The following is a 17,385-nucleotide window of genomic DNA, read 5'->3' as shown; positions in this document are numbered from 1 at the left end:
TCCTGACCTCTGTAGCAATGAAGGTTTATAAGCGTCTTGTTCTATGGCATCTCAAATCTATCACAGACCCACTCCTGGACCCGCCGCAGTTCACTTACTGAGCCAACAGGTCAGTGGAGGACGCAGTAAACATGGCCCTTCACTATCTTCCTGAGGCAGCTGAAGAAATTCAACATGCCAAAGGCAATGATGGTACTCTTCTACACCTCCATCATCGAGTCCATCCTCACCTCCTCCATCACCATCTGGTTCTCTAAAGCAACCGAAAAAGACAAGGGCAGACTGCAGCACACCATCCGCTCCGCTGAGAGGGTGATCGGCTGTAGACTGCCATCCCTACAGAACCTGAGCCCTGAAACGGGCCAGTAAGATTGTGGCCGACCCCTCCCATCCTGGTCACAATCTCTTTGAATCACTCCCCTCTGGCAAGAGACTGCAGTCTATCAGGTCCAAGACCTCGCGCCGCAAAAAGAGCTTCTTCTCCACGGCCATCAGCCTCAACAACAAGGCTTGTGTCCCCCCCACGACACCCCCGCGCCCCGACTCTATAACCTTTGCACCACTTGCACATACATGACACTAGACTCTCCACACACACTGTATATACGCACTTCATTCTATATATATATTGCGTATTTTGCATTTGGTTATATTGTATTTTATATTTGCACTGTCCTGTCCTGAACCCTGTCTAATGTCATCTCCATCAGTGTATGCACCATTACCCTAGACAAATTCCTAGTATGTGTAAACCATATACATGGTGTAGTATATTTTGACCATAGTAATCGCATGTATATCACATGTAGTATAATTATGTTTAAAAGTTTGTCTGTTACATCATTAGATACACACGAGTGAAAGCGCAGGCCTATTGGGTTCAAGCCAGGACACGGAGTGCTACAAGGACAAAGCTCATGCCTCTCCTAGATAATTGTATGCCAAGTTTCGTTTGTAGAGAATATGGTATCTCAACAACAGGATACTGGTTTTAGGGAGTTATCACACACCGCCACACAGACAGGCAGACAGAATTTGGGTAACTGAGGGAAACACATCGGGATTAATGCACTGTTTTAATTTTTGATAAGGAAATAAAATCTGGTGAGAATGGATAAACCATTTTGACAGTAATTGTATAGTAGTGAAAAACAGGACATATCCACCTTTTTATATAATCAAATGATACTTTGCTTTTAGTTCAGTTCATGCTAGACAATTGGTGTGTGAACTCATCACAACTGCAGTGTGATTCTGGTGCCAGCTCAATAAAAGTGTTGAAACTTGCAAAATTTGTCACAAAATGGCTAATAAATAGAACTTGAATCTTGAAAAGAGTATATAGATAATGTAAACAAAGTAGCCTAAAGTACTTCCATCATCTATTATCTGTTATACACTTATTTTTAGGCTTGCCCTTTGTACTTCAACTATTTGCACATTAGCCTACTGAACAATGTACACTGCCCCCCCTCCCCCATTATTACTTGGGCAATGTAATGTTTTCAATGTCAATAAATAAAGCCCTTTGAATTGAATGATCAGAAACAACCAGGCCCCCAGGATTCGAAATCTAAAGCATAATTTATACTTCGTGAGCCACATTTTTTGGCTCATGGTTCACGGCTCATAGCATAGATGTATTATACCCATGGATGTATTAATAGATGTATTATACCCATGGATGTATTAATAGATGTATTATACCCATGGATGTATTAATAGATGTATTATACCCATGGATGTATTAATAGATGTATTATACCCATGGATGTATTAATAGATGTATTATACCCATGGATACCCAACCGTGTTTTTGTCATCTGCTGGTGAGATTGAGCAGTGCAATCAGCTCCAACCTGAGTTTGCGCATGCGCAGCTCGTGGGCTAATAGGGAAGCTGATTTCTGGTGGTCGTTTCATGGTGAGATTGTTGTTGGTCCTTGTCAAGGAGGTAGTATAAAGTCTTTGCTAATAATCTGTCAAAGTAGCCTACTTGGATACTTAGCTAGCTACCTTTATTATGACTATGCTCCCAGTTAAGTGTGATATGTCATATTTTCTAGAGGCACAGGGATCTGTGAACATGACGAGATGAACATGTGAACAGCTAGTTTTCTAGCCATAACTACGGTAGCCGACTAGCTACGAGCTTGCAGGTGTTGCAGAGCTGCCATCCTTGCAGTCCTTGGCAGCTCTCTGGTTATTGTTTTAGCTTTTTTTGCAGCAGCATTTTACCTACATGTTCATTCTCCTCCCAAACCAGGAGGCAGGTTATCTAGGTAGCATGCTAAGCTAATTGTAGCTAATTGCTTTTGTTGACTTTAACGACACAGGCTGTTAAAACCATGGACCAAAAGATCCCGTACGATGACTACCAACTCCCAGTGGTGTTTCTGCCCTCCTACGAGAGTCCCCCGGCATGGATAGCTCCTCAGGAGGTATGTTTAGAGAGTCCCCCGGCATGGATAGCTCCTCAGGAGGTATGTTTCCTACGAGAGTCCCCCTGCATGGATAGCTCCTCAGGAGGTATGTTTCCTATGAGAGTCCCCCAGCATGGATAGCTCCTCAGGAGGTATGTTTCCTATGAGAGTCCCCCAGCATGGATAGCTCCTCAGGAGGTATGTTTAGAGAGTCCCCCGGCATGGATAGCTCCTCAGGAGGTAGGTTTCCTACGAGAGTCCCCCAGCATGGATAGCTCCTCAGGAGGTATGTTTCCTATGAGAGTCCCCCGGCATGGATAGCTCCTCAGGAGGTATGTTTAGAGAGTCCCCCAGCATGGATAGCTCCTCAGGAGGTATGTTTAGAGAGTCCCCCTGCATGGATAGCTCCTCAGGAGGTATGTTTCCTATGAGAGTCCCCCAGCATGGATAGCTCCTCAGGAGGTATGTTTAGAGAGTCCCCCTGCATGGATAGCTCCTCAGGAGGTATGTTTAGAGAGTCCCCCTGCATGGATAGCTCCTCAGGAGGTATGTTTCCTATGAGAGTCCCCCTGCATGGATCGCTCCTCAGGAGGTATGTTTAGAGAGTCCCCCTGCATGGATAGCTCCTCAGGAGGTATGTTTCCTATGAGAGTCCCCCTGCATGGATCGCTCCTCAGGAGGTATGTTTCCTATGAGAGTCCCCCGGCATGGATAGCTCCTCAGGAGGTATGTTTCCTACGAGAGTCCCCCTGCATGGATAGCTCCTCAGGAGGTATGTTTCCTACGAGAGTCCCCCTGCATGGATAGCTCCTCAGGAGGTATGTTTAGAGAGTCCCCCTGCATGGATAGCTCCTCAGGAGGTATGTTTAGAGAGTCCCCCAGCATGGATAGCACCTCAGGAGGTATGTTTCCTACGAGAGTCCCCCTGCATGGATAGCTCCTCAGGAGGTATGTTTAGAGAGTCCCCCAGCATGGATAGCTCCTCAGGAGGTATGTTTCCTATGAGAGTCCCCCGGCATGGATCGCTCCTCAGGAGGTAGGTTTTTCTCCTGTCTCAAATACCTGTCAACATCAAATTTGTCTACTCGGACAAGTACCCTACTGCTCTAGTGTTGTGGCTAAAACAAAAACTTGATACTAAGAAATTTAGTTCATACAGTATTAGTTTTAGTTTAGAAAGCTCGCAACACTGCAGACTCTTAGAAAATCACTGATTTATTTGCTACTGCATGGTAACAGGTTTGGAGCAACAGCTCTTCATCACACACTGATAGTTGGACAGACGTCCTCTTATAAGCACACTGAAAACGGTCACATGACTAAAACAGGTGTAGTGATTCAACACTCAAATTAGGGTAGTCAGTGTACAGACCATTATATGAAGATGTACATGGACACAATCACATAATAAAATAAATACAATATGAATATAAAATATTAAGTAGAGGCGTCTCTGGTCCTATAGTAGCAATATAAGAGAAACGACTGTGAGGTAACCCTGCAATAGGTCAACTCAATAGTTGACTCAAAACAACCAATGTCACACTCACACTGGTGTGGCAGACACTAGAACAGTCACAGAAAAGGGTGGATATCCATCTCCTCATTTAAGCCTTTAAGTGACATAGTATCCAGTGTATGAATCCAATACAGTTCCCGTTTGAGTAACAGAGAATTCATATCCCCCCCCCTTCTTGGTAGATGCACATGTTCAATACCAACATAGAAAAGAGAGGAGACTGTTTCATTTGAGAAAAGTGTACAGCAGCAGGGCTCTTTTGATCATGGTTTCTAATGGTGCTCCGGCGTTCTGAGATCCTGGTTTTTAGTGGTCTAGAGGTTTTCCCTACATAACTGAGACCACAGGGGCATTTGAGCATATAGATCACATTGTTAGTGCTGCATGAAATTACACCTTTAATGTGTATCTCTTTGCCAGAGTGGGGATGGGAGAGCGTTTTGGTCCTGCGCATGAAGGGACATTGTGGACATTTCCCACACTTGTAGTTGCCCGGTAGTAGGGGACGGAGCAGTCTGGCTGGTGTAGGTGACGGGTGAGGTGGGCTGTCGGCCCTCACCAACATGTTCCTGCGATTCGGGGGTCTCTTGAACACGACCCTGGGTGGGTGGACCAGCTGTCTGAGCTTGGGATCTGTAGCGACGATGTGCCAATGTTGTATCAGGATCACAGAGGACACCTCCCGTGCTGAAGGTGAGTAAGGAATGGCACATGTGATTCTCCCATCAGTGGTTTTGGTTCTAGTCATGTAGAGGCATTCAAACGGTGATGGATTCTCTAAGCGGTTGGAGGCCTGTGTAACCCACTCTCTTTTACATCCTCTCTGCAGCAATCGGGTTTCCAGAGCAGTCCGTTGTGTCAGAACAACAGATTCGGCGAACGCGGTTGAGCTGAGAAATGGGCAGGCTTTTCTTGAGGGACACAGGGTGGTACGATAGCCCATGAAGTAGGGAATTTCTGTCGGTGGGTTTTCTGTACAAGCTAGTGCTCAGTGTGCCATCATTGTTACAGATGAGAATATCAAGAAAATTCATTTTAGAAGGATCAAGTGCCATAGTAAACTTTAGATGTTTATCTTGTGAATTAATAAAATGGTTAATGGTAAATGGACTGCACTTATATAGCGCTTTTCCACCTTAGCGGCACTCAAAGCACTTTACAATGGCCTCTCATTCACCCATTTGGCAGCTGCCATGCAAGGTGCTAACCTGCTCATTAGGAGCAATTTTGGGGTTAGGTGTCTTGCTCAAGGACACTTCGACATGTGGACAGTCGGAGCTGGGATTCGAACCGCTGACCCTTCGATCACTGAACGACCCGCTCTACCAACTGAGCTACAGCCGAGCTACAGTGCAAGTCTCTGAGTTTGGCCTCAGTGGATGTCCAAATGAAGAAAATGTCATCAATGTATCTCTTGTATGAAACCATTTACTGGAAATGGGGATTCTAGTCGGGGATCAGGAGGACGTCATGCTCCAGTAGACCCACGTATAGGGAAGCAAAACTGGGGGACATCTGGGGGACATTTTGAACCCCATGCTCACTCCAGAGACCTGTAAGAAAAAATCGTTGCCAAACGTGAAATAGTTGGTCAATACAGTCTCCATAAGTTCTAACAGACATGTTGTACTAGGTGCACTGTTGTCTTGGGAGCTCAGAGCTTGGCGTGTCAGAAAAAACTCAGCTGCAGAAAGGCCACCCTCTACTGGTGCGTTCGTGTATAACGACGACTCAATGTCCATGGTGACCAACCAGTTGGCGTGGTCATTGAGTTGGACTGTTTGGAGGGTTTTCAAAAAGTCAATAGAATATTTAGTGTATGACGGTAAGGACCTGACGCATGGTTGCAGAAAATAGTCCACAAAAGCAGAGATCTTTTCAGTAAGAGAACCTATGGCCGACACAATAGGTCTACCTGGTGGAGTGTCTGTATATACATTGTGAATTTTTGGGAGGGTATAGAACGCAGGTATGGTGAGTGAGTTAACCAGCATAAAGTTCAACTCCTCTTTAGTAATTTCCTGTTTCAGACAGATCATAGAGGCATGCATGCACTTGAGTGGTCAATTCTGTAGTGGGATTCCTTGGTACTTCTCGGTAGAATATTTGGTTAGCCAGTTGTCCCAGGATTTCTCTGTTGTAGGCCTCTCTGTCAAGGATAACCAAGGCACCACCTTTGTCTGCACTCTGGATAACTAAGGACTTGTCATTTTTGAGATCTTGTAACTCCATATGTTGCATTTTGGAGAGGTTGTATCTCACTTTGTACTCTCTCTTTTGGCCCAACAATTTCATTACGTCTCTTTCTACAAGTCTGCAATAGTTGTCTACAGAGGAGTTTCTGTGTTTGGGGGAATGAATGTGGACTTACCTCTGAGATGTGTCCTGGGTCTCGTGGACACTTCAGGGGGCGGAGGTGTGGGCTCCTGAGTGCTGACAGTCGCAGTGTCACTAACGGGGAGTACCTGATGGATTAGTGACAAAAAGAGGTCCCTTAAGAAAAGCCTGCCCATTTCTCAGCTCAACTGCGTTCGCCGAATCTATAGTTCTGACACAACGGACTGCTCTGGAAACCCGATTGCTGCAGAGAGGATATAAAAGAGAGTGGGTTACACAGGCCTCCAACCGCTTAGAGAATCCATCACCGTTTGAATGCCTCTACATGACTAGAACCAAAACCACTGATGGGAGAATCACATGTGCCATTCCTTACTCACCTTCAGCACGGGAGGTGTCCTCTGTGATCCTGATACAACATTGGCACATCGTCGCTACAGATCCCAAGCTCAGACAGCTGGTCCACCCACCCAGGGTCGTGTTCAAGAGACCCCCGAATCGCAGGAACATGTTGGTGAGGGCCGACCGCCCACCTCACCCCTCCCCTACACCAGCCAGACTGCTCAGTCCCCTACTACCGGGCAACTACAAGTGTGGGAAATGTCCACAATGTCCCTTCATGCGCAGGACCAAAACGCTCTCCCATCCCCACTCTGGCAAAGAGATACACATTAAAGTTTCATGCAGCACTAACAATGTGATCTATATGCTCAAATGCCCCTGTGGTCTCAGTTATGTAGGGAAAACCTGTAGACCACTAAAAACCAGGATCTCAGAACGCCGGAGCACCATTAGAAACCATGATCAAAAGAGCCCTGCTGCTGTACACTTTTCTCAAATGAAACAGTCTCCTCTCTTTTCTATGTTGGTATTGAACATGTGCATCTACCAAGAAGGGGGGGGGGTATGAATTCTCTGTTACTCAAACGGGAACTGTATTGGATTCATACACTGGATACTATGTCACTTAAAGGCTTAAATGAGGAGATGGATATCCGCCCTTTTCTGTGACTGTTCTAGTGTCTGCCACACCAGTGTGAGTGTGACATTGGTTGTTTTGAGTCAACTATTGAGTTGACCTATTGCAGGGTTACCTCACAGTCGTTTCTCTTATATTGCTACTATAGGACCAGAGACGCCTCTACTTAATATTTTATATTCATATTGTATTTATTTTATTTTATTATGTGATTGTGTCCATGTACATCGTCATATAATGGTCTGTACACTGACTACCCTAATTTGAGTGTTGAATCACTACACCTGTTTTAGTCATGTGACCATTTTCTGTGTGCTTATAAGAGGACGTCTGTCCAACTATCAGTGTCTGATGAAGAGCTGTTGCTCCAAACTTGTTATTTAAGCAATAAACCACGAGAGGCCGTGTGTTATAGTGATTTTATAACAGCTAGGGGGCGTTGTTAGGCACGACGCGTAGCGGAGTATAACATGCAGTAGCAAATAAATCAGTGATTTTCTAAGAGTCTGCAGTGTTGAGAGCTTCCTACATTCTTCTTGGTTTTCAATATGAAACTTGGTGAAATTATTTCAGTGTGTGTATCAGTAGTTTTAGAAAATGTTCAGCACATTTTATATTACCGTGAAAATACTGATAACCTTAATAATTTTGGTCACTAATCGTGATATGAAATGTTCATACCATTAAATCTCTAATATACAATAACACGTGTATTTGATGAACTGCAGTGTTCTAATGGGTGTTATTTGATACAGAGCTGTCTTCATAAGCTCTTTAATAAACCAACTGTAGGCCCAGGGTTTGGTACCATTGCCATTTACAGAACTACAAGTTTGTGTATACTCATACTGTAGATATTAACTCATACAGAATTGTCATCAATTGCTTAAATTCACACCTACACTGCAAGTTTGTTCCTCATACGTAAGGGTATGTATTTGACAGAGCTTGTCTCATAATTACTCATAAATCACACAAAAATGATCCAGCCATGCGCATGCGAGTTTATACTTAAGCAATAAACCACGAGAGGCTGTGTGTTATAGTGATTTTATAACAGCTAGGGGGCGTTGTTAGGCACGACGCGAAGCGGAGTCCTAAGTCCTAATAAAAGTCCTAAGTCCATAACACAAGACATGAAGTGTTGACAGTTTAATGAAGATATGGATACAACACAGATGATGTAAGATAGAGAGTGCAGTGATGGTGCGAGTGTTGAAGCCAGTGCTGCTGAGAAGTCAGCTAAGCCCAACTTATACTGCTTCTACCGGCCAACTTTCACATCCGCTGATTACGCCATTCTTGAGCACTCCATCATTGAGCGATCATTACATAATCCTTCTCCACACAGCTCTGGGACCCTTCTGGTCCTAATGTCAATATTCCCACACTAGTCTGTAGAAACACCCAGAGTGTGAAAGCGTTAGATTTCCCCCTGCACAAATAGAACCGATCAGGCATAGAAGTGGACCGGCTCTCCATGGTAGCTCGTCAGCCTGCACACACCGTGTCCAGGAGAAGGAAGGATGGAAGACTCATGTTCATCAACAGCTTTTTTATAATGTAGTAGTTCTTCTTCTTCTTCTTCTTCTTCTTCATTATGTTCTTTCTGGTTCACATGCAGCGGATCCACCACCCTGACTACAACAATGAGCTGACACAGTTCCTGCCGCGCAGCATTGTGTTGAAGAAACCTCCAGGTGCACAGCTGGGCTTCAACATCCGTGGAGGCAAGGCCTCTCAGCTGGGGATCTTCATCTCCAAGGTGTGTGTGTGTGTGTGTGTTTGCGCAGGCGCGTGTGTGTGGCAAGCATGAACTGCCCAGTCAAGATCGACATAATACCTCTCAGAATCAGAAGACAAATCTGTCTTCAACCTCAAGTGATTTCTTCCGCTGTGGGTTTGTCTGACAGTCGTCGTCCTCTTCTCTGTCTGTGGCAGGTGGTCCCAGACTCAGACGCCCACCGGGCGGGTCTCCAGGAGGGAGACCAGGTGCTGTCCGTCAACGATGTGGACTTCCAAGACATAGAGCACTCTAGGGTCAGTCACACGATGGACGCCTGAACACACAATCACCCCTGGACTAATTTGTATCAATGTGTACGGGGCCTGCGTATGGGGCGGCTGTGGTTCAGGAGGTAGAGCGGGTCGTCCAGTGATCGTAGGGTCGGCGGTTCGAATCCCGCCTCCTCCTGTCCACATGTCCAAGTGTCCTTGGGCAAGACACTGAACCCCGAATTGCTCCCAATGAGCAGGCTAGCACCTTGCAAGGCAGCTACCGCCATTGGTGTGTAAATGTGTGTTTGAATGGGTGAATGATAGATAAGATAAGGTACTTTAATAATCACTGTGGGGGAAATGTGGGTCATTGTAAAGCGCTTTGAATACAAGCTCTAGATAAGTGCAGTCCATTGACCATTTACCAATGTGACACTCACCATGGACACATCGGTATTTACAGGAAGGCTGCAGGATTATTGCGCCTTTTCAGTTGTGTGTGATGTCCAGAGAACTGCAGGTGGAGTAACAGAGCCCCCCCCCCCTCCCGTCCCATCCCTAGGCTGTTGAGATTCTGAAGACTGCCCGAGAGATCCTGATGCGGGTCCGTTTCTTTCCCTACAGTAAGTATTAATCTCACCTACCCAGCTAGGCTGCTCTACTGTGGAAGAAATAAATCATCCAATCTTGAGATCATTGAAGAAATTAGTCCAACCGTCCTTAATAATCATTAAGGAGAACTTTCTGATGTACATGCATGGAGAGAGAAAGAGTACAGTGATAGCAAAGTTTCTCTCTGACGAGGGCAGTCCCAGTCAGATACTGTAATACATAAAGCAATATACTTTATTTAAAAGCGAACGAGAGCAATATGTAATCTTTAATGAAGCTAGCATAAGCAATAACATCTCTTTAACTTCCACACTACCTTTTTAAAAGATTAAGACCTTTTTGGAAATGGTGTGAATACTGTGGAATAAACAGTGAGGAACATTCCTACAGGTTCCTACCTAACTTGTGTGTGAAACTGTGTTCCCTCAGACTACCAGAGACAGAAGGAGAGGACTGTCCACTAGAGGGCAGCAGAGCACCCTGGGAGAGAGAGCGAGGGAGAGTTCCGGTCTGATCAGAGGGGAAGATGATGTCTTGACTCATCACCGTCCTCCTCCCAACAGAGAGACTCCGGCCATGGCCTCTTTCCTGGATGACTGGCTCACCCCTAACCAGGACCATTCACACACTGTCCCACCACCCAGGACTACACACACACACACTCTTAATCATCGGCATCACCACCACTCATCGTCCACGCGGAGGGGAACACACTCCCCTGCCGACGCGAGCAGGATGCCATTCCGCCTGGTGCTCACAGAGAGAGACGCACAGAAGAGGCAGACTGTGTTCTGTAGTATTGGTTCACGATGTCCTCCATTCACCATCCTCAGAGACATGCAGAGTGGCACCTTATGTAGACCCAGGAAGGAGCAGGTTCCAAGCCAACGTGTTATCTCAGCAATGCCATCATGGTATAGCTGACGTTTGGTGGCTGTTGTGATGATTTAACCAACATTATTGCCCCAATTTTGACCCCAAACCCAAATACCTGTAGCTGCAGTTATAAGAGTCACCCCTGCTGTCTGTGCGTTCTGTGTGTGTGTAAATGGGATTACAGTGCTGTTTAGAGAACCGTTTAATGCAACAAAGTTTGGATAATTCCTTGATACTACATGTACAGTAGTAGATTAATATGAAATATTACATCTTTCTATGAAGATGACAATTTTATCGAAGACTACTAAAACTATCATATTGTGTGTTTTAATTATCTTGACATAGTTATCTTTATATATATCATTTCTATCGTAAGACTCATATGGTGCCATACAGTATGATTGCTGCACTCCCAGGTCTGTGCTTGTCTGTCTCATATGAAGGTCACAATGTGAAAAATATTATATTTTACATTCTGTGCCGTAGTATGTGATGTCACTCTCAGAATGTTACTCTATCAATAGGGAGTGAGTTCAGAACAGGTATTTTTATTTCAATTACATTGGATAGCAAAATTGCAAAATATAACTTTGTGTATTATGACTTGTGTCCACTAATACCAGTGAAGTGAAGTTGAGATCATAATTGTAAAGCTAGTTTCACCATCTGACCTGCAGTAGTGGTTTACATGCTCTGGTAGAATACAAAATCAAATAAATAGTTCTTCATATAGTGTTTTTCTTCATGTTTGATTAAAATAAATATAATTGAATGTCTTTAAATATCATGTAACCAGGTGATAGAACAAGCATGTCCTCCAGTACAGTAAAAACACCCTTGGAAACACAGACTTGTGCATGGGAACGGCTCAGCTACTGCACAGCTGCTCAACTTGTTATTCCACTTCGAATGCATGTTTCTTTTGAGGGGTGACAGTCACCCTTTGATCGCCGCATACTGTACATTACATAAAATCATTCAATTACACAGACGTGAACCTTTCATGATTTATTATAGAAAAACCACCTTTACAATCATATGCCTTCACAGGTCATGTTCAAGAGCTCAGCTTGCAAGGCTCACTTCAAGGTCCTTGATCGCTCCTTCATGAAAATAAATATGCTTCGGTAGGTCTATGATGCAGATTCCAATCCTTCCCGTAATAACACACCACGTAGGCTAAAAAGGATATCATTCACTCAAATTGAATAACTCACTGCACATCTGATATAAGTGTGAAATTACTCAAGAGATTTTCATTAAATGAGGTCAACCATACTGTAGATCCTTCAAGTCGTAACACCAAGGCATAAGCACATAACTAATCAGGACAAGGGATTCCGTGGTACACATACCCTGTTCACACGACAGACGTTTCAATAAATAGGTTTACCAGTGTCCTCGGAATTCAAGGAGTGGCGAAGCACTCTGTCATTCTGAATGAAGACGAACCACATTCTCCTCGCTACGCTGACGTGAGCAGCAGAGTGAGAACTAAAGGTGAGCTAAAAAACCTCCTTAAAATCAAAATAGTAACAGAACATACACAAAAACAAAATATATCTCTTAACTTTCATTGAGACTTTACTTTCCATAGATTCTATACCTTTGTTCAAAATCAGGAACATTCCAGTATGAAACGTAGACGTAGAAAAGGTGTCCATAAATAGTTGTACGAGACAATCAACAAACAGGCCGTATATTTCCTAACACTTCTGCCATTGCATAATCTAGAGTCGCCACAATTAGGTGGCAAACACTGGGGGATCAGTATTCAAGGGGAGTAATGGATCTGAATGGCAACATCTGTGTTAGTGTCCTTGAGGCCAAACAGCTGTAAACGGTTCTTTCCCTTGCTCAGGCACACGTGGTGGATAAATACAGGACAGACACACACAGATCGGAGACACTGGATTGGGATCAGGCCCCACGGAGAGGGTGTGGCTAATCGGAGTCTTTCGTGTCCAATGCGAGTATTCCCACCATCCTCCTCTCCTGTCCAGCCTCCACGCACACGGCGGCGCCGGGGCGAGCTCAGCTGCCGTCCTCGGTCTTATCGCCGAGCCTGTCGCAGTCCTGCGCGGCGCTCTCGTCCATGTTCTCCAGGGAGTCGGCGCGCTGGATGACCAGCTGGTCCGGGTCCATCAGAGGGAGGCTGCTCTGCACGGGGAACAGCCAGGGCTTCTGGTCCGGGGAGTTCTGCTCCTTCCACTCGGCGTAGCTCTGGCCTGCCTTGTGCACACACTTCAGCACCTGCAGGGGAGGGGGCACCAGGGTCAGAGGTCAGAGTCAGCCAGAGGTCAGAGGGCACCTCATGAACCTTGGCCTGGTCTGCGCTCGGAGACGGAAATACTGCCACATCTTCATTTTCATTACTGATAACACAAACTATATCTGACCATCATTATGGATCAGATTCCTTTAAAGTCAAAAGCCTAGTAATACAAATACAGAAGTCATTGATTTGGTACTACTTCAACCACAGGTCATTGACTTTCTATAGTACAGTTGAATGTTGTAATCAGTTGAAGTCCTGATGAATGTTAATGTATCACTCATTCACACTGATACCAGTTAGTCTCAACCAGACTTCAGAACACGCCCATGCACCTCCTTCTTCCAAGTCTCTTAAACCCTTTGTGTTTTACTACAAGAGTGTGATCATTATGTCGTTGTGTAATAACTTGTCAAGGAGGGGGATTGACGGATTTAATGTTACAACAACAAAACTGTTGATGACTAATGACTAAGTCAAGGGTTTCTGTCCTATCAACTCCGAGCCACGCAATCTCAGTTTCGCACACAAAGCTCCACCTTGGCCTGAATACCTCTGCTCTGCTGAAGGTATGAAACCCGAAGAACTTGTTCTCTGAGCCGGGCGAGAGGCAGCTCAGGCTGAAAGAGCTTATTGTCAACGAAAGACAGGCCGTGCGAGTGGGGTTTCTATGGGGACCATTGTCATTCAAGAGACTTGAAACCTACACTGGCTCCCTCACACACAGATAGCATGTTTATTCTTAAGCACGTTTATTCTTAAGCAATTCAAGGACAAGGATAAGCCAGCTACCAGTCCGGCCAACTACAGCACACATGCACAATTACATTTTGAAGCCTATACTTAAAAATCCATCCTAACTGTGAACAGTGTTGGTTGAGGTGATTCACGTACCTTGGGAGCCAGTACTTGAGAGGCTTTGTTCACTACCCACTTTGGAAGAGACCCTGGAGAGAGAATCAATACAAATACAACCAAGCATCCATTAAATGTAGCTTTATATCATCTTTTATTTTTTTATTATTTTTTTAAGTTGGAAATCCAAAATAATTCCTCTAACTACAGGGGGCGGGTCCTACCTTTGGGGTCACACTGTGAGAGGTAGCTGAAGGAGCAGCTGTTGGGGCCTGTGGGCTGGATGAGGTACCCTGTGAGGAGGGAGATGGCTCTCACCATGTCTTTGCGAGGAGGGTATTTCTAAAACGCGAGAAAAACAATTAGTAAATCAGCTGAACCTGCCAACTCTTCGGCCATGAGATGCACCCTTTACCACTGCCAAATCCAACCGATCAAATATTCAAAAGCGGCATTGGATTCAAACCCATCATTCACATGGAGCTGTATGTGATAAATTTTTGATACAAGGGTGTTTCTAATGTGGCTGGGGAGTTCCTGTTTGTACTGTGATAAGAGGATAGTTATAAAACACTGTGTACTTGAGGATAATGGACACCGAGCCACAGGAATGGCAGAGTTAAGACCGACTGTTGTGAGTGATGGTTGCTATGTGAGCGCGTGGGGTAGGGAGCAGACCTACTGGGTGTTTGACGGAGTAGTTAATGATCACAAACTCGCCGTCCTTCACTTGCCACGAACGCAGAGTCACCACATCCCTGTTCTTCAGAGGTTTGGGACAAAGCCCTTAGAAAGCAACAAGAGAACAACAACAAATTAAAAAAAACAACAACCTGGGGTAAGGATTCCCACAAGCAGCGTGCCCTCTCCCCCTCCCCACGCCTCCCACTGTCACGGTAACCCAACATCCAGGCGACCAACAGAGGCTTCCACTGCACCCTTGTGCACTGCACCCTTTTGTTGACAACTTGTGTTGTAAATACAGGCTACGCTCCAAGCAAGGTCCCTCATGCTTGGTCCCTGAGGGCAGTCGAGAAGCCCATGAAGGCAACATAGGTAGCTAAGGGAAGGACTGATACTGTGAGGCAACATTTTCCTTTTTTCAGTACCTTTCGTGAGGCTAAAGCCTCGGTAAACTAAGCCTTCTACGTTTATGGAGCGGCATTACAGGAGGGATGTAAACGCAGAGTGCTAAGATGTGATAAATGGAAGCAGATTAGAGAACTCACACGAATAGTAGCCCACGTCAGCGTTGGGGGAGAGACGCGCAATGTCATAGCTCTCCAACATGGTGGGGTCCCACTTCTTACGATAGTGGCCGTCGTGAAGGACGTCGTACATGATGGCAGCTGACACATCTTTTATGATCATTTTGCACTGAAACACCAGGGAACAGAGGGCAACAGATGTTAACAGCATGGCAAGAAACCTACACGCTTCATATGCAATAGCCTATAGGGCTTGGGAACATGTAGTCCCAGACACGACCATCTTGTTTCTACACAGGTGTATCTATTCGTCTGATTGCATAGGATTCGATGCAGTAGAGCCAATCAGACAAATAGATACACCTGTGTAGAAACAAGATGGTCGTGTCTGGGACTACATTTTCCCAAGCCCTATTCCCCCAGTCGAAGGATGGTGATTTATTTCATCTATCTATCCATCTATCTATCTAAGGGCAATATTGAGATGTGTGAGTGGGAACCTCTGACAGGTCTCCTCGGGGCATACAGTAGCACGTCATGACACATGGCCTACTCACATATCATCCCAGGAGAGAGTTGGGTCATGAACTAACCCCCCTCTCCCCCTCCGATTTGGAAAGCATAATATAAACATGGCATTATGGGATAGGCCTACATCTTCATTTCTCCAAAAACTTCGATGACAAAATATAGTCTTTAAAGTGATTATTTAGAAATCTCAGATAGCAACGAGACAAACATAATGTGACGGCCAGTGCTTACCTTTATCTTGTGAACTTTAGGCACATTTTTGTTTACTGGTTTGGTCACGGGGGCCTCCGCCTCCACCCAGACTTGCATTCCGTTTTTCTCATATTTGCTGTACCAGTTCTCCGTTGAGAGGCATTGTTTTCTGAAGTCAGAGAAGACCGCCTCGTCTGGAATAATGCCTGAAATCCGAGACATAGCTTTTCTCTGTCTAGAACAAAGTGGATGGATCCTAGAAAAGTCTAACAATGGGCGATGAAGCTGTCCAAAAACAGAAAGACGTTTCTTATCCGGTTGGCTTCACCAAACTCTTCTAGAGTTGACGAAAGTCTATTCCAGGGACAGAGAAATGAATGTGGTCATTCACGCATCATTTCAGGTTAGACCAGTTGAATTCCTGACGTACCCAGCAATTCTCTATACGTCACAACTTCCGGAATTCGAGGTACTCTACAGGTGAATACAGACAAAGTACATATTTCTATTCCAATGGCGGATTAAAGGCCACTCCGTTTTCGTGTTGGTTGATCGGTGGCTCAATCTCAGGTGTGTTTAGTGTAAAAGAGGGGCGGGCTGCCTGCATCAGACCCTGAACAGTCATCATAACCTGGCTGCATGATCCCACTCTCTAGCCACGCCCCTTACAAGACAAGCGACTGCACATTTCTCATAATAAGTAGGACTAGTATTAGTAGTGTAAGAACAATCTTGAGGGCCAAAAGTGTATTTTATATTAAATCTAAAGATGTCATTGGAAAAGCTGAAATACATTACAGAGGACACTTTTATCCATATTATTTACCATATAATCAAACTATGTAGTAAGTAGGCTAAGTAAGTAAGTAAGTACGTTTATTTATATAGCACTTCTCATAGAGAGGACTCACAAAGCGCTTCACACAGGTTTAAATGCATACAAAGAATCAAAAAAATTAAAACACAGGAAACAGGATAACAGTCATAGACATATAGTCAAATTGATTCAACAAACGCCTATCTAAACAGAAGCGTCTTTATCTGCTTCTTGAAAATGTCCAGAGGCCAAAGCTCTCAAGTCTTGAGGAAGAGCATTCCACAATCTAGGTGCCACAGACTCAATAGCTGAATCCCAATCTGAGTGCGCAAACCACCTTGCGGCCTGAGCACTTAAAGGTATAATATGTAATATGTGGATTATTTCCCCCATCTAGTGTCTAAAGATAAGAACTGCAACAACACAACGTATTGGTTGCCAAAATGCCAGACAATAGAAAAGTAGCCATGTCACCATGCGACTTTATCCCATGGAACTCCATAAACTCTGTCCAACGAGCAAAGGCTGGCCCGATATCTATCCGACTTTTGCTCCTTCTTCGGTCACTGAGCTTTTGAGATTCGTATCGCACGGTTCACCGGGGCTCAGGCGGAGAAGCAGGACCACGAAACTCGGCCATTTTACCAAACGTTTAGCTGAAAAGAGTGAGCGGAAGTGGACGGAAAAGCTGCCGTTTTATAGTCGCACACACACTAACCAACATCTATAATGCTGCTAATTCATGGAAGTATAACGTTAGC

The 17,385-nt window shown here is 44.9% G+C and overlaps 2 protein-coding genes across 2 annotated transcripts; one reads left to right on the top strand and one right to left on the bottom strand.

Moving 5' to 3' along the window:
- The first annotated feature begins 1,895 nt into the window (after positions 1-1,895).
- pdzd11 (PDZ domain containing 11) lies at positions 1,896-11,423 on the top strand. Its single transcript, XM_084449210.1, has 6 exons — positions 1,896-1,923; positions 2,336-2,440; positions 8,882-9,022; positions 9,199-9,297; positions 9,818-9,878; positions 10,297-11,423. Exons 1-6 carry the CDS (start codon positions 1,921-1,923, stop codon positions 10,329-10,331), a joined length of 444 nt encoding a protein of 147 aa, XP_084305336.1. The 5' UTR covers positions 1,896-1,920; the 3' UTR covers positions 10,332-11,423.
- A 1,357-nt stretch (positions 11,424-12,780) lies between these two features.
- Positions 12,781-16,241, bottom strand: stard14 (START domain containing 14; the record flags this gene model as incomplete). Its single annotated transcript, XM_084448646.1, has 6 exons — positions 15,847-16,241; positions 15,106-15,253; positions 14,559-14,662; positions 14,101-14,218; positions 13,916-13,968; positions 12,781-12,999 (listed from the first exon to the last, which is right to left on the bottom strand). Exons 1-6 carry the CDS (start codon positions 16,027-16,029, stop codon positions 12,781-12,783), a joined length of 825 nt encoding a protein of 274 aa, XP_084304772.1. The 5' UTR covers positions 16,030-16,241.
- Positions 16,242-17,385: the final 1,144 nt, after the last annotated feature.

Source organism: Borostomias antarcticus (genome assembly GCF_949987555.1).
Source record: "Borostomias antarcticus genome assembly, chromosome: 14".
Taxonomy (NCBI): Eukaryota; Metazoa; Chordata; class Actinopteri; order Stomiiformes; family Stomiidae; genus Borostomias; species Borostomias antarcticus.
Note: the sequence above shows the minus strand (reverse complement) of the source record. Positions and strands in the feature narration are given on the sequence as shown.